The following is a 26,167-nucleotide window of genomic DNA, read 5'->3' on the forward strand; positions in this document are numbered from 1 at the left end:
TGAATCAGGATGAATGAGGAACCATCCCAATAAACAGTTTGGATTAAAAAAATACATGGATGAGGTGAAAGAGGGTCATGCTTTTCATTTCCCTGTCTGAATGCCTACTTCCTTAGCCATAAAATGAGCACATCAAGTGAGATCAGACCTCTTCTAACATTAACAAGTTGTGAATCTACATACTTAAATAATTTTCATCAGGTTTGCATTACCTTGATTAGGGAAAAATACAACATTTCCTTAGATACAAGGTAAAGAAAATAAATAGCATATATATATCTCACGTTTTATTAATCCAATCATTTATTACTGGGCACTTGGGTTGCTTTCATGTTCACAAGACAGGTTTTTTGTTTTTATTTTGGTTTTTTGGCCATATATCACGTGGGATCTTGGTTCCCTGACCAGGGATCGAACCTGTGTCCCTTGCATTGGAACCACAGAGTCTTAACCAATGGACCGATAGGGAAGTCCCAAGACACAGTGTTAATGAGTAGACACATAGCTTAGTTAGGACCTATGGGACACAAAGAACAGTCTTAAGGGAACATCTGAAAAGCTCCTTTACTCTCCCAAAAACAATCCAAGCTCAATATCTTGAAAGGACATGGGCAAAGAACATGTACTTCCATAAGCCAGCCTTAAGATAAAGCTAGTATCATCTGGAAAGCAAACTTGAGGGATATGAAGAAACAGGATCTTTATTACACCATGAAGCATCTAGGTCATGCTACCTGTCATTTTTAAATACATTATTATATATCATTATCAATATCATATCATTATTATATATCATAGGGACCCTCATATGTAGGAAAAATGATACAACTCTTATGAAACTATAGTACGAAGTAAGACTTGAAAGTATTAGCAGGTTTTATATTAAATATACTGTATAATATATATTCTGTCATCTATCACTGAGTCTAATAAAATACCTCTGTAGTCCAAACTCACTTATTTGGGTTCTAATTTCTTTAGTCCACTATGAAACTGGACTGGATTGTGTGGTAACACAATCTACTAATGACAATACCTGATTAGAAAGGAGCTGGCACTGGCAGCTATTTGAAGCAAATCAGAATAGACTGCACCTCTGTTTTCCTCAGATAATTCCACCTTATAAGTCATAAGACTTATAAGGAAAAAACAATGGCTAAGGCATATTATTGAGCTTCTCTTGTAGCTCAGTCGGTAATGAATTTGCCTGCAGTGCAGGAGACCCAGGTTTGATCCCTGGGTTGGGAAGATCCCCTGGAGAAGGAAATGGCAACCCACTACAGTATCCTTGCCTGGAAAATCTCACGGACAGAGGAGCCTGGTGGGCTACAGTCCATGGGGTGGCAAAGAGTTGGGCACGACTGAGCGACTAACACTAATGCATATTATTATGGTAGATGTTTTTAAAGAAACATCTCTGTTCATTTGGTTTTATGATGCTGTGATTCCTGTCCAAACGCAGGAATTAAATAAGGTTTGGGGGTGAGGCAAACAACTTGTTCCACAAAACATCTGTGTACTTTCAGCGTCTTTCTGCACAGATGAGGTAGGGCTGGGGCTGCAATGTCATGCCTAACCTGGGCTTCAGATTTGGAACCAGTTCTTGTGGAAAATGCAAATGAAACCTCTGAAGCAATGCTGTGAAAAACAGGAACATTTCCATCCGAGCCAGCTGTTCTCCAAGACAATGTCTTCTCCCTAAACAGAAAGCAGGCATAATGGTTTTTTAAAATTATTTACCAAAACTTATGTTTAATACATATCTTTCAGGAACTCTGGTATTTAAAGAATGTTAGAGGAAGTTAAGTGGGCCTTAGGAAGCATCACTAGGAACAAAGCTAGTGGAGGTGATGGAGCTTCCAGTTGAGCTATTTCAAATCCTAAAAGATGATGCTGTGAAAGTGCTGCACTCAACATGTCAGCAAATTTGGAAAACTCTGCTCAAACTACCGCACAACTGCACTCATCTCACAAGCTAGTAAAGTAATGCTCAAAATTCTCCAAGCCAGGCTTCAGCAATATGTGAACTGTGAACTTCCAGACGTTCAAGCTGGTTTTAGAAAAGGCAGAGGAACCAGAGATCAAAGTGCCAATATCCGCTGCATCATCAAAAAAGCAAGAGAGTTCCAGAAAAACATCTATTTCTGCTTTATTGACTATGCCAAAGCCTTTGACTGTGTGGATCACAACAAACTGGAAAATATTCTGAGAGAGATGGGAATACCAGATCACCTGATCTGCCTCTTGAGAAATCTGTATGCAGATCAGGAAGCAACAGTTAGAACTGGACATGGAACAACAGACTGGTTCCAAATAGGAAAAGGAGTACGTCAAGGCTGTATATTGTCACCCTGTTTATTTAGCTTATATGCAGAGCACATCATGAGAAACACTCGGCTGGATGAAGCACAAGCTGGAATCAAGACTGCCGGGAGAAATATCAATAACCTCAGATATTCAGATGATACCACCTTTATGGCAGAAAGCAAAGAACTAAAGAGCTTTTTGATGAAAGTGAAAGAGGAGAGTAAAAAGTTGGCTTAAAGCTCAACATTCAGAAAACGAAGATCATGGCATCTGGTCCCATCACTTCGCGGCAAGTAGATGGGGAAACAGTGGAAACAGTGGCTGACTTTGTTTTTGGGGGCTCCAAAATCACTGTAGATGGTGACTGCAGCCATGATATTAAAAGACGCTTACTCCTTGGCAAGAAAGTTATGACCAGCCTAGACAGTATATTAAAAAGCAGAGACATCACTTTGCCAACAAACGTCTGTCTAATCAAAGCTACAGTTTTTCCAATAGTCGTGCATGGATGTGAGAGTTGGACTACAAAGAAAGCTGAGGGCCAAAGGAAGAATTGATGGTTTTGAACTGTGGTACTGGAGAAGACTCTTGAGAGTCCCTTGGACTGCAAGGAGATCCAACCAGTCCATCCTAAAGGAGATTAGTCCTGAGTGTCCATTAGAAGGACTGATGTTGAAGCTGAAACTCCAGTATTTGGGGCACCTGATGGGAAGAGCTGACTCATTGAAAAAGACCCTGATGCTGGGAAAGATTGAAAGCGGGAGGAGAAGGCGATGACAGAGGATGAGATGGTTGGATGGCATCACTGACTCAATGGACATGAGTCTGGGTAAACTCCAGGCGTTGGTGATGGACACAGAGGCCTGGTGTGCTGTGGTCCATGGGGTCGCAGAGTTGGACATGACTGAGCGACTGAACTGAGAGGAAGTTATGTTTATTAAAGGATTTTCTTAAGCTCCAAAGAATAGAAATGGGCCCTAGCATTTCAGTTCCCAGGGCCCATTTTCTACCTTCTTTTGTCAGGTCATGTACTTTTGTAAGCTCATTAGTTCCAGTCTCTGCTTCCTTTGCAACGGAGCCTGAGATATGCCATGAAAGATCTAAGGTGTAACACTTAGTTCTATTGACCCGGGAGAAGTTCATTTCATTTCAAATGACTGTATGTGTACCCTTCCCCAATGAAAAGATTTCTCCAAGCCATCTTCCATGGGTCTTGTGATCTATGTACTTTTTCTCAGGAGATGCAATATTTTTGGAGATAAGGTATAATAATTAAAAATCAGGAGAGCTAGATTCCAGTTTCACTTTAAATTATGATGCCATTCCTGTCCCTGGGTCTCAGTTTCTCAAGGTGCCTGTTACTGACTTCCAGCTCTACAAATTTTTGATTACAAGTCAAAATTCACAAGCAAGAGATTTTCAATAAAAGCCAGAGCTTCTCATCAGTTACTTTCTAGCTGCTAAATTATGCCTTGTTTATTTTGAGTAAAAACAGGTGTTAATGACATCTAATTAAACCATTCTCTCCTGTAAGAGTCAATGCTGTTTTCAGAGTTGGGATATTAATTCTGCAACAAAATGCTTCAGATTAAGATGTTACACATAATTAATCATCACTATACTTTGTTCTAAAGTTAAGCCCCTGTGAAAAAGCTCTCTTACCTAGGGAAAAGGGAATCAAAGCTTCCTTCTTGGCAAAATGTCCACTGCTGTCCAAAAATCGCTCTGGATAGAATATTTCTGGGTCTCTCCAATACTTTTCATCAAAGTGTACAGAATAAAGATTTGTGATTACTGTTGTGCCTTTAGGAATGGAATAACCACGTACAACTGCATCCTCAGAGGTTGCATGGAAAATCCCCAATGGCACTATGTTACAGAACCTTAAAACTTCATGCAAAACTGCCTCGGTATAAGGCATTTTGCACTTTTCATCCCAAGAAGGCTTCCCACTGGGTCCTATAATCAAGTCAATCTCTTTCTGAACTTGTCCTGTAAGAGAAAAAGTGTTCCCATTATTATGCAATTCTTAGAATTATATCTAAAGTAAACTCTCTTTAGGATTAAACAAAAGATAACCAGCCAACATGCCATGGGTACATTCAGATTCAGATTTTTCATTATCTGGGAGTTCTACTTAAATACATGCCACATATCTTATACAACCAGTACCTGAGACTCCAAGTAACTGTGCTGTGAAACACACGTAGGTAATAAAAATTAAACAAATCTAGAATTAGAATAACATTACTCTCATCAAGGAAAAGAATGAAGCATTAGAAACTTCAATTAAAAAAAAAACCAGGGTTGGTAATGTTCATTGCAGCACTATTCACAATAGCTAAGACATGGAAATAACCCAAATATCCATCAACAGATAAATGGAAAAAGTTGTGAGAGAGAGATATATATAAACACACACACATACACATACAATGGAATATTACTCAGTGAATAAAAGGAACATATTTGAGTCTGTTCTAATGAGGTGGATGAACCTAGAGCCTATTATACAGAGTGAGGTAAGTCTGAAAGAGAAAAACAAATATTGTATATTAATGCATATATTTGGAATCTAGAAAGATGTTTCTGATGAACCTATGTGCAGGGCAGCAATGGGGACTCAGGGTCTTCCCTGGTGCTCAGACAGTAAAGAATCTGCCCACAAGGCAGGAGACCTGGGTTTGATCCCTGGGTTGGCAAGATCCCCTGGAGAAGGGAATGGCTACCCACTCCAGTATTCTGGCCTGGTCAATTCCATTGACAGAGGAGCCAAGTGGGCTATATACAGTCCATGGGGTCACAAAGAGTTGGGCACAACTGAGTGACTTTCACTTTCAATGGAAACACAGACATGGAAAACAGACTTGTGGGCACAGGGTTGGGGGTAAGGAAAGGGTGGGACAAATGGAGAGTAGTATGGAAACATATAGACTACCACATGTAAAGAGTCAGTGGGAATTCAAATCTGGGCTCTGTAACAACCTAGAGAGGTGGGCTGGGGTGGGAGGTTAGGAGGGAGGTTCAAGAAGCAGGGGACATATGTATACCTATGGTTGATTCATGTTGATGTATGGCAGAAACCAATACAATATTGTAAAACAATCATCCTTCAATTAAAAATAAATAATAATTTTTAAAAAGCCAGGGTTGGGACTTTCCTGGCAGTTCAGCTATAAAGACTACATGTTTCCACTGCAGAGGGCATGGGTTCAATCCTTGGTTGGGGAACTAAGATTCTGGATGTTGCGTGGTGTAACCAAAATCAAACCAAAACAAACAAACAAAAATTCCCAAAAAACTAGGGTTCAGGTTCTGGCTTAGAACTAGAAGGAAGTGGGCAAATCAGTCACTTAGCCTTTTCCCTCATTTATAATACAGGTATTGTAAGATTTATATCTGAGGTTTTTACATGAATTAACAGTTTTTAAAACCTTATGGCTATTCAGGTTTTTGGACAGCATAGCAGGAGTTCCTAACTGAAATGCTTTGTATACAGCCAAAGACTGTAAAACATGTGTGAGCCCTAAATGTAAGCACAGATCTTAAGATGATGAGAATCCTCACCTTGAATGTTAGGATAAAGGGCCATGAAAAGAACTGCCCACCGCAGCACATTAGTTGTAGTTTCAGTTCCAGCAATGATGAGTTCACCCACAGAGAAAATTAAGTTTTCTTTGGAGAAAGTAGATGATGGGTCATTTTTACTTCTTTCCATCTCATCTAAATAAGCATCAACAAAATGCTGAGGTAACTGAGGTTTTCTGTTGATGGAAGCTTTTTCAATAAGCCTAGACAGAAAGTCATAGACCACGGCTGCATTTCTAAACAGTTGTTGATGTTTTCCAAAAGGTAAGATGCCAATCCATGGAAAGGCATTATAGAGGAAGACTGTGGCGCTGGCAGCTAGTTCCACATTTTCACTAAATAACTCAATCATGTGCTGAAAATCAGTGTCTTCATAAGTGAATCGTTCTCCAAAAATGACCAGATTGGTTATGTTTGAAACAGCATTTGTTACTAATTGTTTTAAGTCAAAAGGGCTACCATTGTATGTTTCAACAGCATCAATGAAAAATTTGGTTTCTTCTAAGATTTTAGATTCAAAAGATTTCTGGCCATATCCAAAACAGCGAAAGCTATTTACAGCTAATTTTCTGTGATCAACCCATCCTCGGCCATATCTGGAATTCAGTAAGCCTAAAAAAAATAAAATAAAAGGGATGGTTAGTAATTTTTCTCCCAATTATCTTTTTATAAAACTATTAAAAAATTTTATTAGTCCTACATCCCTGTATCTAACAGTTAAAAATGCTATGGTGGCAGAGTGGGGTTGGGGAAGATGGTTATTCATTCTTCTTCAAATTTTCTATAAAACTAAAACTAGACCCAGCAGTCAAGCCCTATTCTTTACTCCTCAGTAGCCATGGAATACTATAAACCGATACACTTATCTATACTTCCCTGAGGACAGGCAGAAAAGACCTATAATCTCCATCACAAGAAACTGAACTATGTTGTGTAATTGAACCTGGGTGAAGTAAGCATGGATGACTTTATTATTGAACTTCTACTACAAGCTTATTTTACAAAAGACAAATGACTGTGTGTTCTGTTGGCAACTTTTTATTCTGGACTAAACACATACTTGAAAAATCATCTTTCTAGAATTAGAAATTTTCTGCTTTGAGAGACTACATTTTGGAATGCAAATTACTCCCATGAAAGGCATATGTAACATGATAATATAACTGGCAGAGGCAAGGATGGCCTGAATGAGGTAGTGGAAATACTCAACCCAAAAGGAGGTGCTAAGGACTGAATGTGCTGCCAGTTCCCAGTGTGATGGTATCAGGTGGTGGGGCCTTTGGGAAGTAATTAGGTCATGAGCCCTCATGAATGAGTTTGTTGTTGTTTATTTGCTAAGTCATGTCAGACTCTTTTTGACCCCATGGACTGTAGCCTGCCAGGCTTCACTGCCCATGGGATTTTCCCAGCAAGAATATGGGAGTGGGTAATTTCCTTCTCCAGGGGGTCTTCCTGACTGAGGGATCGAACTGGTGTCTCCTGCACTGGCAGGCAGATTCTTTACCACTGTGCCTCCAGGGAAGCCATATTAGGTCATGAGCCCTCATGAATGAGCTCAGTGCCCTTATAAGAAGGGATGTGGGTGGAGATGATGGCCCTTGGTTTTTTGAGGATACAGGAGAAGACAGCAGTCTACAGTCTATAGGAAGCAGGCTCTTTCTAGACACTGTTCTGCTAGCACCTTGATCTTGAACTTCCTAGCCTCCAGATCTGTGACAATAAATGTTTATTGTTTAAGCCACTCATCCTCTATATATTTTTGTTATAGCAGCCCAAACTAAAAAGACAAACATGAAACTCAAACTTCTAATATTACTTGCCTTAAAATTTCAGAGTCTCCACAGAACACTCTGCTGTTCTATGTACTATGGAATATCTTCCCTTTAAATCAACTATCAAGAAAAAAAATATCCTCGGCACATATATTTATGTAACATGTAGTTCACTTGGAATTTCATTTGTAATTGGTACACAGGTCTACCTATCATGAAAAACGTCATGTTCTCTAGTCTACCTGAGGTGCCTATATAATTCACATTTCAACAACTTTTGTGCAACAGCTGTTGCACAAAATTTGGAACTTAGACATTGGATGAGATGGCTGGATGGCATCACCGACTCAATGGACATGAGTCTGAGTAAACTCCGGGAGTTGGTGATGGACAGGGAGGCCTGGCGTGCTGAGATTCATGGGGTTGCAAAGAGTCGGACACAACTGAGCGACTGGACTGAACTGAACTGATGATAAAGTTAACCATACATAAGAGGGTCTTTAAGGCTGTGCAACAATCTTATATTCCATACTCTCTTTTCTTCCCCATACTCCCAGATGACTATTCACTCAACATGAATGTATTTCTGGAGCTAAAGTGCCAGGGATATATATCAGTAAAAAAAGAGGCAAAGATGGCTCTTTCTCATGGACCTTACATACTACCGAGAAGAGTCAAACAAATTCTTTAGCAAGGTAAGAGACGTAAGAGTGGTCAGGAAAACACTCAGTGAGAAGGTGACATAAGTAAAGGCATAGAGGATGGAAGTGAGTCAGGCAGATATCCAAGGAAAGATCACTGCAGGTAGAGAACTAGTGCACAGGCACTGAGATGACAGCAAGCCCAAGGGAAATGTATGCATATAGGATACATGTTTGTAACATATGCATATAATTACATATAAGACGGTACACAGGAACCTGATTATAAGCCTACACTGGCCAATCTGTATGCCTAGGCATGGGCCAAACCCACCAAAAAGGGGACACTTTTTCCTATTCAAACAGTGGGTTTATGGTGGATCTGATTTCCCAGTTCTGAGTATATAGAGTTTAGTGTACATGTATCTTAATATCACACATCTAGGGAATTCCCTGGTGGTTCAGTGGTTAGTGGTTAGTTCAGTGTTCAATTTGATCCACACTTTCACTGTCGTTTGCCTGTGTTCAATCCCTTGTTAGGAACTAAGATGCTACAAGCTACACACTGTGGCCACAACAACAACAAAACTCCACATCTAATTTTCTGTTTTTTCTCTTATTATTTCCTTGAAAATCTTAAGCTGAATACTTATTATTTCTTCATGATAAAAACAGTCTAAACTATAAATTTATAGTTTCAAAAAACAGTTCAGTTCAGTCGCTCAGTCCTGTCTGACTCTTTGCGACTCCATGAACTGCTGCATGCCAGGCCTCCCTGTCCATCACCAACTCCCAGAGCTTACTCAAACTCATGTCCATCAAGTCAGTGATGCCATCCAACCATCTCATCCTCTGTCATCCCCTTCTCCCCCTGCCTTCAATCTTTCCCATAATCAGGGTCTTTCCAAATGAGTCAGTTCTTCCCATCAGGTGGCCAAAGTATTGGAGTTTCAGCTTCAGCATCAGTCCTTCCAATAAAGAATCTGGACTGATTTCCTTTAGGATTAACTGGTTTGATCTCCTTGCAGTCAAAGGGACTCTCAAGAGTCTTCTCTAACCCCACAGTTCAAAAGCATCAATTCTTCAGTGCTCAGCTTTCTTTACGGTCCAACTCTCACATCCATACCTGACTACTGGAAAAACCATAGCTTTGACTAGATGGACCTTTGTTGGCAAAGTGATGTCTTTGCTTTTTAACATGCTGTCTAGATTGGTCGTAGTTTTTCTTCCAAGGAGCAAGTGTCTTTTAATTTTATGGCTACAGTCACCATCTGCAGTGATTTTGGAGCCCAAACTATAAACTCTCTTTGTTTCCACTGTTTCCCCATCTATTTGCCATAAAGTCATGGAATTGGATGCCATGATCTTAGTTTTCTGAATGTTGAGTTCACTCTCCACTTCCACTTTCATTAAGAGGCTCTTTAGTTCTTCTTCGCTTTCTGCCGTAAGGATGGTGTCATCTGCATATCTGAGGTTACTGATACTTCTCCTGGCAATCTTGATTCCAGCTTGTGCTTCATCCAGCTCAGCGTTACACGTGATGTACTCTGCATATAAGTTAAATAAGCAGGGTTACAATATACAGTCTGTTGTTCCGTGTCCAGTTCTAACTGTTGCGTCTCGACCTGCATACAGATTGCTCAGGAGGCAGGTCAGGTGGTCTGGTATTCCCATCTCTTGAAGAATTTTCCACAGTTTGTTGTGATCCACACAGTCAAAGGCTTTGGCATAGTCAATAAAGCAGAAATAGATTATTTTTCTGGAACTCTCTTGCTTTTTCGATGATCCAATGGATGTTGGCAATTTGATCTCTGGTTCCTCTGCCTTTTCTAAACCCAGCTTGAACATCTGGAAGTTCATGGTTCACGTACTGCTGAAGCCTGGCTTGGAGAATTTTGAGCATTACTTTGCTAGCATGTGAGATGACTGTAATTGTGTGGTAGTTTGAACATTCTTTGGCATTGCTTTTCTTTGGGATTGGAAATTCTTTAGGATTACACTCTTTCCAGGGGTGTAAAATAGCACAGTAGAAGGGTGTGTGCTCATCTTCTCCTGCGAGAACTCCAAAACTACAACTCACTGCTGAACAACCGTCGACTGGAGAATGTTGGATCCCACCAAAAAAAGATACCCCATGTCCAAGGGCAAAGGAGAAGCCCCAGCAAGAGGGTAGGAGGGGTGAAATCGTGTTTAGAATCAAACCCCTTATGCACCAGAGACACTCAGAGGGCTCAAACACACCTTGTGCACACCAGGATCCAGAGATGCTACAGAGACTGAGACTGAGCCAGAGCTGTGTATGAGTGTCTCCTGCGAAGGTACGGGCCAGCACTGGCCAGCCACAGGGGCAGGAGCTCTGGGTGCAGTAGACCTGGGTATGAATGGCATAAGCCCTCTTGGAGGAGGTCGCCATTAACCCCACCATAGTGCCTCCAGAACTTACACAGGACTGGGGAAACAGACTCTAGGCAGGCACAAACAGAACCTTGTATGCACCAGGACCCAGGAGAAAGGAGCAGTGGCCCCACAAGAGACTGGCCCAGACTTGCCTGGGAGTGTCCAGGAGTCTCTGGTGGAGGCTTGGGTTGACCGTGGCCTGCTTAAGGGTCAGGGGCACTGAATGCAGAAGTGCATGGGACCTTTTGAAGGAGGTTGCCATTATCTTCATTACCTCCACCATAGTTTGGCCTCAGGTCAAACAACAGGGAGGAAACACAGCTCTACCCATCAACAGAAAACTGGATTAAAGATTTACTGAGCATGGCCCTGCCCATCAAAACAAGACCCAGACTCTCCCTCAGTCACTCTCTCCCATCAAGAAGCTTCCATAAGCCTCTTATCCTTATCCATCAGAGGGCAGATAGAATGAAAACCACAATCACAGAAAATTAACCAAACTGATCACATGGACCCCAGCCTTGTCTAACTCAATGACTATGAGCCATGCCATGTAGGGCCACCCAAACGGGTGGGTCATGGTGGAGAGTTCTGACAAACCAAGGTCCACTGGAAAATGGAATGGCAAACCACTTCAGCATTCTTCTTGCCTTGAGAACCCCATGAACAGCATGAAAAGGCAAAAGGATAGGACACTAAAAGATGAACTCCCCAGGTGTGCAGGTGCCCAATATGCTACGGGAGATCAATTCAGTTCAGTCGCTCAGTCGTATCTGACTCTTTGCGACCCCATGGACTACAGCAGGCCAGGCCTCCCTGTCCATCACCAACTCCCGGAGTTTATCTAAACTCATGTCCATTGAGTTGGTGATGCCATCCAACCATCTCATCCTCTGTCATCCCCTTCTCCTCCTGCCTTCAATCTTTCCCAGCATTAGGGTCCTTTCAAATGAGTCAGCGCTTCCCATCAGGTGGCCAAAGTACTGGAGTTTCAGTTTCAGAATCAGTCCTTCCAATGAATACTCAGGACTGATCTCCTTTAGAAAGGACTGGCTGGATATCCTTGCAGTCTAAGGAACTCTCAAGAGTCTTCACCATCACCACAGTTCAAAAACATCAATTCTTTGGCGCTCAGCTTTATAGTCCACCTCTCACATCCATACATGACTACTGGAAAAACCATAGCCTTGACTAGATGGTCCTTTGTTGGCAAAGTAATATCTCTGCTTTTTAATATGCTGACTAGATTGGTCACAACTTTCCTGCCAAGGAGTAAGCGTCTTTTAATTTCATGGCTGTAAACACCATTCTGGAGTGGTTTTGGAGCCCAAAACAATAAAGTCTGCCACTGTTTCCCCATCTATTTGCCTTGAAGTAATGGGACCAGATGCTGTGAACTTAGTTTCTGAATGTTGAGCTTTAAGCCAACTTTTTCACTCTCCTCTTTCACTTTCATCAAGAGGCTCTTTAGTCCTTTGCTTTCTGCCATAATCGTGGTGTCACCTGTGTATCTGAGGTTATTGGTATTTCTCCTGGCATTCTTGATTCCAGCTTGTGCTTCCTCCAACCCAGCATTTCTCATATGTACTCTGCATATAAGTTAAATAAGCAGGGTGACAGTATACAGCCTTGACGCACTCCTTTTCCTATTTGGAACCAGTCTGTTGTTCCATGTCCAGTTCTGTTGCTTCCTGACCTGCATACAGATTTCTCAAGAGGCAGGTTAGGTGGTCTGGTATTTCCATCTCTCTCAGAATTTTCCACAGTTTATTGTGATCCACACAGTCAAAGGCTTTGGCATAGTCAATAAAGCAGAAATAGATGTTTTTCTTGAACTCTCTTGCTTTTTCAATCATCCAGCAGATATTGACAATTTGATCTCTGGTTCCTCTGCCTTTTCTAAAACCAGCTTGAACATCTGAAAACTCACAGTTCACATATTGTTAAAGTCTGGCTTGGAGAATTTTGAGCATTACTTTACTAGCATGTGAGATGAGTGCAATTGTGTGGTAGTTTGAGCATTCTTTGGCTTTGCCTTTCTTTGGGATTGGAATGAAAACTGACTTTTTCCATTCCTGTGGCCACTGCTGACTTTTCCAAATTTGCTGGTATATTGAGTGCAGCATTTTCACAGCATCATCTTTTAGGATTCTAAATAGCTCATGTCTGGCTCTAGGTGAGTGATCACACCATCGTGGTTATCTGGGACATGAATATCTTTTTTGTATAGTTCTTCTGTGTATTCTTGCCACCTCTTCTTAATATCTTCTGCTTCTGTTAGGTCCATACCATTTCTGTCCTTTATTGTGCCCATCTTTGCATGAAACGTTCCCTTGGTGTCTCTAATTTTCTTGAAGAGATCTCTAGTCTTTCCCATTTTATTGTTTTCCTCTGTTTTTCCCCACTGGTCACTGAGGAAGGCTTTCTTTTCTCTCCTTGCTATTCTTTGAAACTCTGCATTCAAATAGGTATATCTTTCCATTTCTCCTTTGCTTTTCATGTCTCTTCTTTTCACAGCTATTTGTAAGTCCTCCTCAGACAACCATTTTGCCTTTTTGCATTTCTTTTTCTTGGGGATGGTCTTGATCCCTGTCTCCTGTACTATGTCACGAAGCTCCATCCATAGTTCATCAGGCACTCTATCAGATCTAATCCCTTGAATCTATTTCTCACTTCCACTGTATAATCGTAAGGGATTTGATTTAGGTCATACTTGAATGTGTTAGTGGAGAAATAACTCCAGAAAGAATGAAGAGACGGAGCCAAAGCAAAACAACACCCATTTGTGGATGTGACTGGTGATGGAAGTAAAGTCCAATGCTGTAAAGAGCAATATTGCATAGGAACCTGGAATGTTAGGTCCATGAATCAAGGCAAACTGGAATTGGTCAAACAGGATATGGTAAGAGTTAACATCGACATTTTACGAATCAATGAACTAAAATAGACTGGAATGGGTGAATTTAACTCAGATAACCATTATATCTACTACTGTGGGCAAGAATCCCCTAGAACAATGGAGTAGCCATCACAGTCATCAAAAGAGTCCGAAATGCAGTACTTGGATGCAATCTCAAAAATGACAGAATGATTTCTGTTCATTTCCAAGGCAAACCATTCAATATCACAGCAATCCAAGTCTATGCCCCAACCAGTAATGCTGAAGAAGCTGAAGTTGAATGGTTCTATGAAGACCTACAAGACCTTCTAGAACTAACACCCCAAAAAAGTTGTCCTTTTCATTATAGGGCACTGGAATGCAAAAGTAGGAAATCAAGAAACACCTGGAGTAACAGGTAAATTTGGCTTTGGAGTACAAAATGAAGCAGGTCAAAGGCTAACAAAGTTTTGCCAAGAGAACGCACTGTCGTGGCAAACACCCTCTTCCAACAACACAGGAAAAAACTACACATGGACAGATGGTCAAAACCGAAATTAGACTGATTATATTCTTTGCAGCCAAAGATGGAGAAGCTCTATATAGTCAGCAAAAAACAAGACCAGGAGCTGACTGTGGCTCAGATCATGAACTCCTTATTGCCAAATTCAGACTTAAATTGAAGAAAGTAGGGAAAACCACTAGACCATTCAGGTATGACCTAAATCAAATCCCTTATGATTATACAGTGGAAGTGAGAAATAGATTTAAGGGATGAGATCTGATAGACAGAGTGCCTGCAGAACTATGGACAGAGGTTCGTGACGCTGTACAGGAGGCAGGGATCAAGACCATCCCCAAGAAAAAGAAATGCAAAAAAGTAAAATGGCTGTCTGAGGAGGCCTTACAAATAACTGTGAAAAGACAAGAAGCTAAAGACAAAAGAGAAAAGGAAAGATATACCCATTTGAATGCAGAGTTTCAAAGAATAGCAAGGAGAGATAAGAAAGCCTTCCTCAGTGATCAGTGGAAAGAAATAGAGGAAAACAATAGAATGGGAAAGACTAGAGATCTCTTCAAGAAAATTAGAGACACCAAGGGAACGTTTCATGCAAAGATGGGCACAATAAAGGACAGAAATGGTATGGACCTAACAGAAGCAGAAGATATTAAGAAGAGGTGGCAAGAATACACAGAAGAACCACACAAAAAAGATTTTCATTACTCAGATAACCACGATGGTGTGATCACTCACCTAGAGCCAGACATCCTAGAATGCAAAGGCAAGTGGGCCTTAGAAAGCATCACTAGGAACTAGTGGAGGTGATGGAATTCCAGTTGAGCTATTTAGAATCCTAAAAGACGATGCTGTGAAAGTGCTGCAGTCAGTATGCCAGCAAATTTGGAAAACTCAGCAGTGGCCACACAACTGGAAAAGGTCAGCTTTTATTCCAATCCAATTCTAATGGAATGTTTTTCATTCCAACTAAAGGCGATGCCAAAAAACATATATTTTATCCTAAATATTATTCTGATCATATCATTCATTTTCATAATTTCCTGAAAGGTCTTCTGTTATACTTGTGGTATAATTTCTTTGTTGGTCTAATTATTACTTAGAAGAGTATTTAAGAAGTTGGAGATTTGCTTTTTAGTTATACTATTGCTTTCAAGGTTCATCATACCCTGGCCTGATAATTCAGCCTTTTAAGTTGGTATTTTCTTTGCACAAGTTGATTGGCTTTGCAATTTAATAGTTACTTTTTATCTTCTTCATTTTAAATCTATGTATATTTTAGTCTATGTAACCAAGCTATTGCATTTTTCTTGGAAATGAAGTGTGAAGCTCTCGTTAAATTGGAAAATTTTGAAGTTCATAAAAACTCATACTATTAACTATGAAAACGGATGTATAGATATCAACATTCTATGTTAGTCTTCTGTTGCTTTCTTCTCATCCATTAACTTTCAGCCTTTCTCTCTTGTTGAATATATAATCATCTGATACTGATCAAGACTAAACCATAGAGAATACTAGTCCTTCACACATACCGTACAGTTCTTCATTTACATATCATATTAATTAGTAGTTAAGAAAGGCTGTTTCAGGGTTTATAAACTTAGAAGTAAAATGATCATAAAATGTCACCAAGCACTCAAGACTAGCTTAAAACATACTTCTGATTCCAGTATGTGTGCACACATATGTATACTTGTTTCACAAAACCTGCTTGTGCTAATTCTTTAAAACATCATTTACAGTATTTATTAGAACTAGATTACAAGAGAAGAATTAGCGTGTAAAATATGAGTGTAATACAGCCTAAAAGTCCTCAAATGTTAGGTTCTAAAACTTAAATTAACTAATTAATGCTTTCCTATTAATCAGTATGAATTTCTGTCCACAATCTTCAGGCACTCTGTCTACCAGATTTAATCCCTTTAATCTATTCATCACCTCCACTATATAATCATAAGGAATTTGATATAGGTCATACCTCAATGTCTTAGCAGTTTTCCCTATTTTCTTCAATTTAAGCCTGACTACTTTTTTTCCAGTAGTCAGGTATAGATGTGAGAGTTGGGCCATAAAGAAGGCTGAGCACGGAAGAACTGATGCTTTCAAATTGTGGTGCTGGGCAAGACTCTCTGAGAGTCCCTTGGAGAGCAAGGAGATCAAACCAGTCAATCCTAAAGGAAATCAACTCCAAATATTCATTGGAAAGACTGATGCCAGGCTGAAGCTCCAATACTTTGGTCACCTGATGTGAAGAGCTGATTCACTGGAAAAGACCCTGATTCTGGGAAAGACTGAAGGCAAAAGGAGAAGGGGGCAGCAGAGGATGAGGTGGTTATGGTTAGATAGCATCACACATTCAACAGACATGAATTTTCACAAACTCCAGGAAATAATGGAGGACAGAGGAGCCTGGCGTGCTGCAGTCCACGGGGTTGCAGAGTCAGACATGACTTGTAACAGAACGGTATAAATTAATCAGTACAACAGAAACCAATCTCTACTATGTGATTGTTGTTGTTCAGTCCCTAAGTCTGTTGTTGTAAGTAAGTTGTTCAGTCACTACTATGTAATAAATTTACATAAAATAAGAACTGCGATTTATAATAGTTTAGTAAATCACTAGATAGGTGAAAACAAACATACCTCCCATTTTTGTCATCTTCATGAATAAAGGAAGACATGGTCTGTCTGCAAAAATTTCACTTTGATGAACAAGGCATTCCTTTACTACATCATAGCCATTTAGAACCACAGCTGATATACCTCCAAGATCCAAACTGAAGATCTTTGAGAAGAAAAGAAAAACATTTAAATGGAAAAATATATTGAGAAATATAACCAGAGAAATCTACATGTACTAAGTCCAGCTCTCTCAGTATTTGTTATTTCTTGAAAATACTGGCATTTATTACCAAGTTGACTGTTTAGAGTGCCTATCAAGCACAATGATTTCATTACACATTCAATGACTGAAGACATAATCTTGTAAATGCTGTAATGCAAACAGTACCAGATTGAGGAGGTCTGGGTTATACTTTAAGCTTTGCCATTAAACAGATATAGGTCACTGGATAGAACCCTTAATGTTTTTGGGCTTCGGGGCTGCTATAGAAAATCAAGAAATACTTGAGTTATATGCGCTTTTAAAATTCATTCCAACTCAAAACAGTCAATGATCTCTCAGAACCTCTGTTTATTTCCAAGAAAAATTGAGGAGGTGACTCCATCTATATATCATTTATTATTCTAGGTTTAGGTAGGGGAGGGGATTGTCGAAGGCCCAAGAGACTTGAAACTGAAGACAACTTTTGTTGGGGCCTGGGATATGTAATCCCAAAATATGCCTCAATGGCACATTAATTATTTTGAATTAAAAGTTAATGAAGAAATGGCCAACACAAAAAGGATACTCTAGGGAGTTCGCTTGTGGCCTACTGGTTAGGTCTTGGAACTGCCATTGCTGTGGCCTGGGTGTGATCCCTGGCAGGGAACTGAGATCCTGCAAGCCAAAATAAAAATAAATAAAAATGAGGGACACCTCTCTCTTTTTATCTCCCTGAAAGTAGGAAATAAATCTCTCATGTGAAAGGTGCACTCTCTGCATATGGAGGTTGTTGTGCTGGTGTTAGTTGCTCAGTCATGTCCCAGCTCTTTATGGCCCCACAGACTGTAGCCCACCAGGCTCCTTTGTCCATGGAATTCTCCAGGCAAGAATACTGGAGTGGGTTGCCATTTTCTTCTCCAGGGATCTTCCCGACCCAGGGATTGAACCTGGGTCTCCTGCATTGCAGGCAGATTCTTTACCACCTGAGCCACCAGGGAAGCCCTCAGTTCAGTTCAGTTCAGTCGCTCAGTCGTGTCTGACTCTTTGTGACCCCACGAATCGCAGCACGCCAGGCCTCCCTATCCATCACCAACTCCCGGAGTTCACTCAGACTCACGTCCATTGAGTCAGTGATGCCATCCAGCCATCTCATCCTCTGTCATCCCCTTCTCCTCCTGCCCCCAATTCCCCCAAGCATCAGAGTCTTTTCCAATGAGTCAACTCTTCGCATGAGGTGGCCAAAGTACTGGAGTTTCAGCTTTAGCATCATTCCTTCCAAAGAAATCTCAGGGTTGATCTCCTTCAGAATGGACTGGTTGGATCTCCTTGCAGTCCAAGGGACTCTCAAGAGTCTTCTCCAACACCACACTTCAAAAGCATCAATTCTTCGGCACTCAGCCTTCTTCACAGTCCAACTCTCAAATCCATACATGACCACAGGAAAAACCATAGACTAGACAAACCTTTCTTGGCAAAGTAATGTCTCTGCTTTTGAATATGCTATCTAGGTTGGTCATAACTTTCCTTCCAAGGAGTAAGCATCTTTTAATTTCATGGCTGCAGTCACCATCTGCAGTGATTTTGGAGCCCCCAAAAATAAAGTTTGACACTGTTTCCACTGTTTCCCCATCTATTTCCCATGAAGTGATGGGACCAGATGCCATGATCTTCGTTTTCTCAATGTGGAGCTTTAAGCCAACTTTTTCACCCTCCACTTTCACTTTCATCGCCCTAGGACTCCTTATTGCCGATTACCAAAGACAGGGAATTTGGGGCTGAGAAGCATTTTTTAAACAAATCTTGTTATTTCTTTAATTTACTGCCCAATCACAAGACCTGTTTAGATTCTTCACTAATTGGGCACCCAAAACCAAAGTTTTTCTTGTCCTGTCAATTCTTTGCAAATTTATTGGTTCTTTATCTAAAAAATATAAAATCTGCCTGCTTTCGTCATTTCCTCCATCCCATTTCTACGAGACCTCCATGCGCATGAATTCTAATGTGTTTCTTTCTCTCCTGTTACTCTGTCTTGTGTCAATTCTATTCTTAGTCCAGCCATAAGAACTCAAGAGGGGCAGAGGGGAAAATTTCCCCTTCCTCAACAAAACATACTGAAACTCACGGTTTATTTATTTAGGCCCCTGAATGCCATGAAGTTAACAGAGGGCCCTAAGGGTATCTGACCTTGGAGTATAGGCATTTGCCACTTTGGTATAGGTAGCTGCCTCTGAGCTAAAAGATGGAATATCCATCCTGTTCCTTGTTGTAGTTTCTCACATGCTTCACTACAGGTTCCCTTAAAATGTCATACCTCCGGTACTCTATTCTAGTTAGCCCCACATAGGGGCCTAATCCAGTGAAGGAACAGTGCTACCTTATCAGTGAGATGCAATGATTGCTTAACCTCATCCTCTCAGGCACTGGCTGAGAACTTAAAAAAAAAAAAAAAAATTTGGCCATATAGCCCTGTTCATCGCTGTGTACAGGGCTCTTTGCTGCAGCATCCAGGCTTTCTCCTGTTGCAGTAGTTATCCTGCAGTATCTTAGTTCCCCAACCAGGGATCAAACCCATGTCCCCTGCATTGGAAAGCGGATTCTCAATCCCTGGACCACCATGGAAGTCCCTAGCTGAAGGTTTTTGAGTGCCAAAAATACTGAGTCAAGCCTCATTTTTGTGCAAACAGGCAGAATGGATTTTGGCCATGATTCACACAATTTTGGGGGGGTGGGATGGAGGCTTAGCAGAGAACTGAAGTTCAACAGAAGTATTTACAGAAGAAAAAGTGATAAAGACCTCCAAGTAGCAACAGAATCAACAAACTGAGCAAAAGAGTTTTTGGCACAAGGATGTACCCTGCTAACGGAGCAGAAGGTACACCCGGAACTTTGGGGAAGAGTCGTGGACTAACTGCCATAAGCAAGGTTATGTCAATAGCGGCAGTGTGAGAGTTTCAGTACAAAGGAAGTGATTATCAGCTGAGCAAAGGAGGGGCTCTTTTCAGTTTGCAAAGCAGTAAGGGGATGGTATTAAAGTCTTTTCCCAGAAGCATAATTTTAAGTAAATACAAAGAAAAAATCCTCCTCCTGTGTGCCTCCTCAACTTTCAGCACTCAATACTTACAACACCAGATGTGTGATTTTCCATATATCACGTAATTCTGGGACACCAGGTAGATGTCCTAAACTATATTCAGGTCCCAAACTGCCCATGGTGTTTGTTGTTTTGGATTTTTTTTTTTCTTTTAGCCACACTATACAGCATGCTGGATCATAGTTCCCTGATTACAGATTGAATCTGCACCCTCTGCAGAGGAAGTACAGATTCTTCACCCCTGGACAGCCAGGGAAGTCCTGAGCTGGCCATGTTGACTCCATTTTTCACCCAAGCCCCACATCACTTCTCAGCCGTCATGATGTTTCAACTTAACAATACAGACAAAATATGACAGTTTCTTACCAGCTTCATCACTAATCTTTCATTTAGTGTAATCTTCATCACTCTAATCTTTCATTTCTCCTCTATATGATCTCAATTGCCTCTTGTCTCTTTACAGGTGACTCTCAACATGGCATATTTCTGCTTCAAGGCCTTAGTACTTGTTCCCTTGGCCTGGAATGTTCTTCCCCTAGATATTCCCATAGCCTGCTACTTCACTTCCTTGCAGTACTTTCTCAGATGCCTTTTTTGCAGTGAGGCCTGCTCTAACCCATTAAAATTTCACCCCCTAGTATTCTTCATCTTCCTTACCCTAATTTAGTTATTTTATACTTTATACTCTAACATGTTATATACTTACTGTGTTTACATTGTTCCTATCCTGCTCACTGCCTCCCTTCCATCACTATAATATAAACCACACAAGAGCAGGGATTTCCACTTGTTTTGTTCATTGCTAAATCTCCACAATTAGGATAGTACATAGCATATGCTAACAACTGATATATGTTGAATTAAAGAAAAGTGGTGGAGAAACACATTTAAGCATATTTTACAACACTATAGACTAAGTGCTAATAACAGAGGAATGTAAAAAGTCCTTTGATAAAAACTGGTAATTGCCATATACTTTTCAACATTTGCTTGGGCTGTATTCTCACTTGGAATGCCCCCCTTGACTGCCATACTGTCCAAACCACCAAGTCTTTAGGGACCAACCACCATGAAGCCTTTCTTGGTGCATTCTCTTTTTCCCTTGAACCACCACAGCACATGCTTAAAAGCTCCCATGGCACTTAATTCAATACTACCAAAGGTGGCGCTAATGGAAAAGAACCTGCCTGCCAATGCAGGAGACACAGGTTCACTCCCTGGGTCAGGAAGATCCCCTGGAGTAGGAAATGGCAACCCACTCCAGTATTTTTCCCTGGTAAATGCCATGGACAGAGGAGTCTGGTGGGTTACAATGGGTTACAGACAAAGAGTCAGACACGACTGAAGCAACATAGCACTGGCACAAAAAACCAGAAGCATTATATGAATGCTTATCTTCTGCTTGTTGGCTAAATTATAAACTCTTTTGATTCAGTGATTTCATCCCTTTCATCTTCGAACACTCCATAAAATCTCATTCAATGCCTTGCATAAATCTCAATAAATGCTTACTGTATAAATAAATTATAGGTTGTCAACTCCACTTGCCTCAAAGTAATTACTTTATTATCCTTATGTGCATTACCTGAAAATAATCTGTTAAAACCCCTCATACTAGTTTTGCTAGCTAGGGAATGCTTCTGAAATCTGGGTTAAGATTAGTCACTGCAGAAGCTTACACATTCAGGATGGATCTCTAAGGTAATGTTAAGTCTCAGTGTGGTACACTTCTATATAAGAATGTCTTTAAAATGACTGTATAAGACTTGAAGACTGGCTGTCTTCCTTTCAAGAATTACGAAGGAGAACTGAATTCACAGACTTCATAAAAGTAGTTGTCACTTGAAGTGATTGTCACTTCTCATAAGCAATTTTAAAGTCCATGACTTTCTCTGAGCACACATCTCCAGATCATCATGAAACATAGTAGAAAAATAAGATTCTATTTATAAGACATATAAACTTTCCACAACCTTCTAGAAGTATAGAAGATAATAGTTTCCTTCCGCTTCCAAGAAAAGTATAGTACATTAAAAACTCAAACCAACTCTGAGACTTTGTCATAATTGGAAAATATCTCTAAGACAATGAGAGACCTGTAGGGGTGTTTCACAACTAAGATAAAGAACAATCAGATTAAAGGGTTAATACTTTAGGTGGTTTTCAACTTAAGTCTAAAATAGACTTATTCAAACAATGTCTACTCTTCAATGCATACATCCTTTCAATTTCTGCATTTTCTTCTCCCTCCACTCTTGGATATAATAACACAGTTAGTCCTATTTGATTTTACCACCTTCAGTAAAAAGACCACTTTGTAAAGATCCAAAGTGGAAATGAAAGTTGCTCAGTTGTGTCCGACTCTTTGCAACCCCATGGACAATACTGTCCATGGAACCCTTCAGGCCAGAATATTGCAGTGGGTAGCCTTTCCCTTCTCCAGGAGATCTTCCCAACCCAGGGATCGAACCCAGGTCTCCCACGTTGCAGGCAGATTCTTTACCTGTTGAGTCACAAGGGAAGCCCAAGAACACTGGATTGGGTAGCCTATCCCTTCTCCAGGGGATCTTCCTGACCCAGGAATCGAACCGAGGTCTCCTGCATTGCAGGCGGATTCTTTACCAACTAAGCTATCAGGAAAGCCTGTAAAGATCCATGGCTGCCTTAAATAGTTGTACTAGCAAAAAAACTGGTAATTCGTGCCACAAATCCATTAAACCAGAGCTACCTATCCCAAGATGACAATCTTCCAACACATTCATATATTCTATTGTTTATCATCAGATGGGATAGGGGTTCCCCAGAAAGAAAGAACCAGGAATGGCTTTCTTAAGAGAAGTCATTTTCTGCCTAAGCCATCTGGGGATCTAAGCCTGAGTACGATACTTGCCCTTGTACAAGGTCTCAGTAATTAATCTTAAGGGAATAAAAGAACAAATGATTTATCATGCAAAACAAGTAACAATAGCAAAGATAATGCATCAGCTGTAAAAAAAATCCCAGTTCTCTTTAAATGGTAAACATTAGCCTGAAGTGTTCAACCACCACATCAACTAGAACCTAAGAAATGTTGACCTTTTTTGAAAGAGGACTCAACCTCTGGTCTTGTTCTTTCACCTCTTCTGATTTCTCTGTAATACTGATGATACTTCATACCAACACACCAGAAATCAAATACATTTGATGAAAACCATGCAAATACACTCACGAACTGGAGGATGGAAAATAAAATCTAAGAATTATATATATTTGCTTTAAGTCCAGCCTTCCTATAGTGATAGAGACCATTAGTGAACTGCAGAAACTTCGAATAATTCTTGTAAAAACTGGTTTAAATATGAATGTAGCCCCAAACCTGAATGCCACAACTGCCCAACAGTCCTGTTTTTTCACAACACACACAATTTGTGGTTGATCATTAATGCTTCTCTCTCACTGGACTGTAACTACCTAAAATCAGGCTGTGACTGCTGTCAACTACTTCCAATTGGCACTTGCCATCTACCTCTACATCAAGTGCTGTTGCACCTGCTGACCTTCACTATGCCCTGAAGGCAGTCAGGATGGAGACCAGGAAGGAGGCACTCCATTCCAAAAAACTGGCAGAACAGGTCTTCAGATAGGTTGCTATTTTCAGGAGCTGAATTTATGAACCCAATTCTAACATCTCTTCATTTCTAGAAAAGCACTCAATTCATTCATGGTGACATCCTCTCCTCACAACTACTAAAACCTTCTGCAAAAATATGTGCCCAGATTACATGAACAACCCCTTCACCAAAGTCACATAAATATCGGCCTTACCCCATTGCCTCTGGAACAGCTTCTCAGAGCTATCTGAGGTGCTGTCTCCCAGGCTGCAGTCCTCATTTTGCCCCCAAATAAAATTTAACTCCCAACTCTCACATCAGGCATTTTTTTATGTTGACACTGCCTTCTTCACCTCTTCATCACAGAACCTATCAGAGTCTGGCTAGTAGCTTCCTATAAAGGAAAGGATTTAAAACAAATCAACTGAGCTGGGTCAAGGCGTTTTCTGGAAACTTCTGCCTCCTCCACGTTAGAACACTCTTCCCAAGGCAAGCTAGGACTCTGGCCTTTCTCTTGCTTTTGGCAGCTGTGCAGCAACCCTACAAGTCACTCAGCAGGTCTGCGCCAAAATTTCCCCCGCCGAAAAAAAGTACTAGAAGACCTGCCCTGGAGAGGTCACACTGCAAGGGAGGCTCCGTGTTTGCTGCGAGGGCGCTCCTATCTCCAGGTAGACAGCACAGCAGTGGGACACCGCACTGATTTCACTCATTAATTCATTCGCTCTTTCACAGTCCTTCACCTGCGCTCCTCCTCACAGCAGACGCCTAGACCAGCCGTTCTCAAATGCAAATACCCAAAGACCTCCTATTAACCATTAACTCAACCCTGAAAATCCCCAGAAGCCGTAAGGGGACGCTAACCTACGCGCGCGGCGTGAGGTTCCGTGAACCCGAGAAGCCGGGCGCGTGGAACGAACGTTGAAGTCGGCGCCTGTGACGCCCGACGGGGCGTCCGGCGCGGGTCCAGGGTCCCACTGCACATGCGCGGGAGCGGCACCTCTTCGCCCTCGCGGGCGGGAGAATCCCGCCCAGATTCCGCGGGCGTCGGTGTGGGCGGGGCTCACGGATGGGCAGGGCTCTCCTTTCCCCAGCCCCCGGCAGTGGCGCCGCCTGAGGACCTTGTCCCTTGGCACAGGAAGCGGGCTTGCTCCCACGCTGCGCGCACACGGAGCAGGGTCCCGACAACTGGCAACCACGAGCATCGGACTCCCACCCCCATCCCCTACCCCGGGGAGGAAGGCGCGGGCCCTCCGTCGGCTGTACCTCGCCGTACACCTGGCTCTGTTTTTTCATGTAGACATGGGGGAGTTCGGCCGAGGCGGCCAGTGAGTAGATGTTGCCGATAAATGGCAGCCCCGACGGTCCCGGGGGGAAGCCCGACGGCCGTCTCTGCTTCAGCAGCTGGCGGACCCCCAGGGCGAAGAGAAGCAGGAAGAAGACCCCGCCGAGGGCTGCCGCGAACGCCTCGGCGCTGTGAGGCTCCCACATGGCCTGGGGCGGGGGCTGCAAACCCGCGCTGCCCTAGGACCCGGGGAGAGCTCCAACCCCACCGCATCCTATTGGTCCATTACCCCCGAGGTCCCGCCCCATTTCTATGGCCATTGGCTGGCTGAGCGTAGGGCCCTCGGGTTTGTTACTGCTGGCTTTGTTTTGGTATGGGAGGGTGTGCAGCCCTTTTGATTTATGCGCGGCTCACTGGAGCAGGCGGATCCAACGTCCCTGGCAGCCAGCCCTTTCTGTGGCTATCCTTTTAAGAACCAGGTCTGCTTGTATCTGACCAGACAACTGGAGATTATCAACGCTGTTGTCTTTAGCAGAAGCTGATACTCTTCAGAGTTTCTATTAAAGAATTGACCTATCAATATAAAAAGAAAGTAATCTCAAGATTTGGCCTTTTTTAATTTATCCTTTTGTCCTTACGTTATAAGGTGTTTTTACATGTGATTCCCTTATGAATTGTGGTTACATGATATTTAGGCAACCTGAGTGAATTACATATGTTTTCACAGCTTTCTGATCATCCCCAACTGGTTACTATTTGGCCGTCACAGAAGGCTGTCTGGTCTACAGTTGTCCAGGGATAGTGCTTACTGTTCAAACTTTTTGCTTCCAGGTACCTAAAATTAAGCAACTGATTAACTACTTGGAAAATTCTGTTTGCTATTTCTGCTTCTATTCCTGTTTTGTATTGGGAGTTCCTTGCAACACAGGACTTGCTGGCCACGAGACACTTGTAACAGCTGCCCTTTGTGACTGAGCAGTAGCAGGAATGTTACGGTCCTTGTTAGCTTAAGGCTTATTCATACTGCAGATATTATTTAAGTATCTTCCATGTAGTAGTATGCAAAGCAATGGAGATGATATGTGAAAAGAAAACCACTACCCTCCTAGAACTTACATTCTTGTGAAAGGGAAAAGTAGTAAACACATTAGTAAAGTAATTGTAGATAATAATAAGCAGACAAAATGAAAATGTGTTATAGAAAGTGCTTGGGCATGGGAAAATCCTTTATCAGGTGAGAGATGTCAAGAAGTCTCTTTAAGATGACATTTGAACTT

At 41.5% G+C, this 26,167-nt stretch overlaps 1 protein-coding gene across 3 annotated transcripts; it reads right to left on the reverse strand.

Moving 5' to 3' along the window:
* Positions 1 to 272: 272 nt before the first annotated feature.
* On the reverse strand, positions 273 to 25,426 carry LOC113905702 (vitamin D 25-hydroxylase). 3 transcript variants are annotated; one of them, XM_027563347.1, is made up of 5 exons: positions 24,872 to 25,148; positions 16,747 to 16,888; positions 5,875 to 6,507; positions 3,970 to 4,299; positions 273 to 1,698 (listed from the first exon to the last, which is right to left on the reverse strand). In XM_027563347.1, the coding sequence occupies exons 1-5, from the start codon at positions 25,094 to 25,096 to the stop codon at positions 1,523 to 1,525; spliced, it is 1,506 nt and encodes a 501-aa protein (XP_027419148.1). In that variant the 5' UTR covers positions 25,097 to 25,148; the 3' UTR covers positions 273 to 1,522. The 3 variants fall into 3 exon arrangements, with proteins under 3 accessions (XP_027419148.1, XP_027419150.1, XP_027419149.1); XM_027563349.1 differs by lacking the exon at positions 24,872 to 25,148 and adding an exon at positions 23,823 to 24,424; XM_027563348.1 differs by lacking the exon at positions 16,747 to 16,888 and having other exon boundaries at positions 24,872 to 25,426.
* Positions 25,427 to 26,167: the final 741 nt, after the last annotated feature.

The sequence above is a fragment of the Bos indicus x Bos taurus genome, chromosome 15 (genome assembly GCF_003369695.1).
Source record: "Bos indicus x Bos taurus breed Angus x Brahman F1 hybrid chromosome 15, Bos_hybrid_MaternalHap_v2.0, whole genome shotgun sequence".
Taxonomy (NCBI): Eukaryota; Metazoa; Chordata; class Mammalia; order Artiodactyla; family Bovidae; genus Bos; species Bos indicus x Bos taurus.

Excerpts from the sequence above, each read along its gene's own strand:
- LOC113905702 (XM_027563347.1), bottom strand. The coding sequence starts at position 25,096 with ATGTGGGAGCCTCACAGCGCCGAGGCGTTCGCGGCAGCCCTCGGCGGG. Across the intron at positions 4,300-5,874 it reads CCTTTATCCTAACATTCAAG|GACAAGTTCAGAAAGAGATT; the intron begins GTGAGGATTCTC and ends TTTCTCTTACAG. Across the intron at positions 1,699-3,969 it reads TTTGATTCCCTTTTCCCTAG|GGAGAAGACATTGTCTTGGA; the intron begins GTAAGAGAGCTT and ends CTTTCTGTTTAG.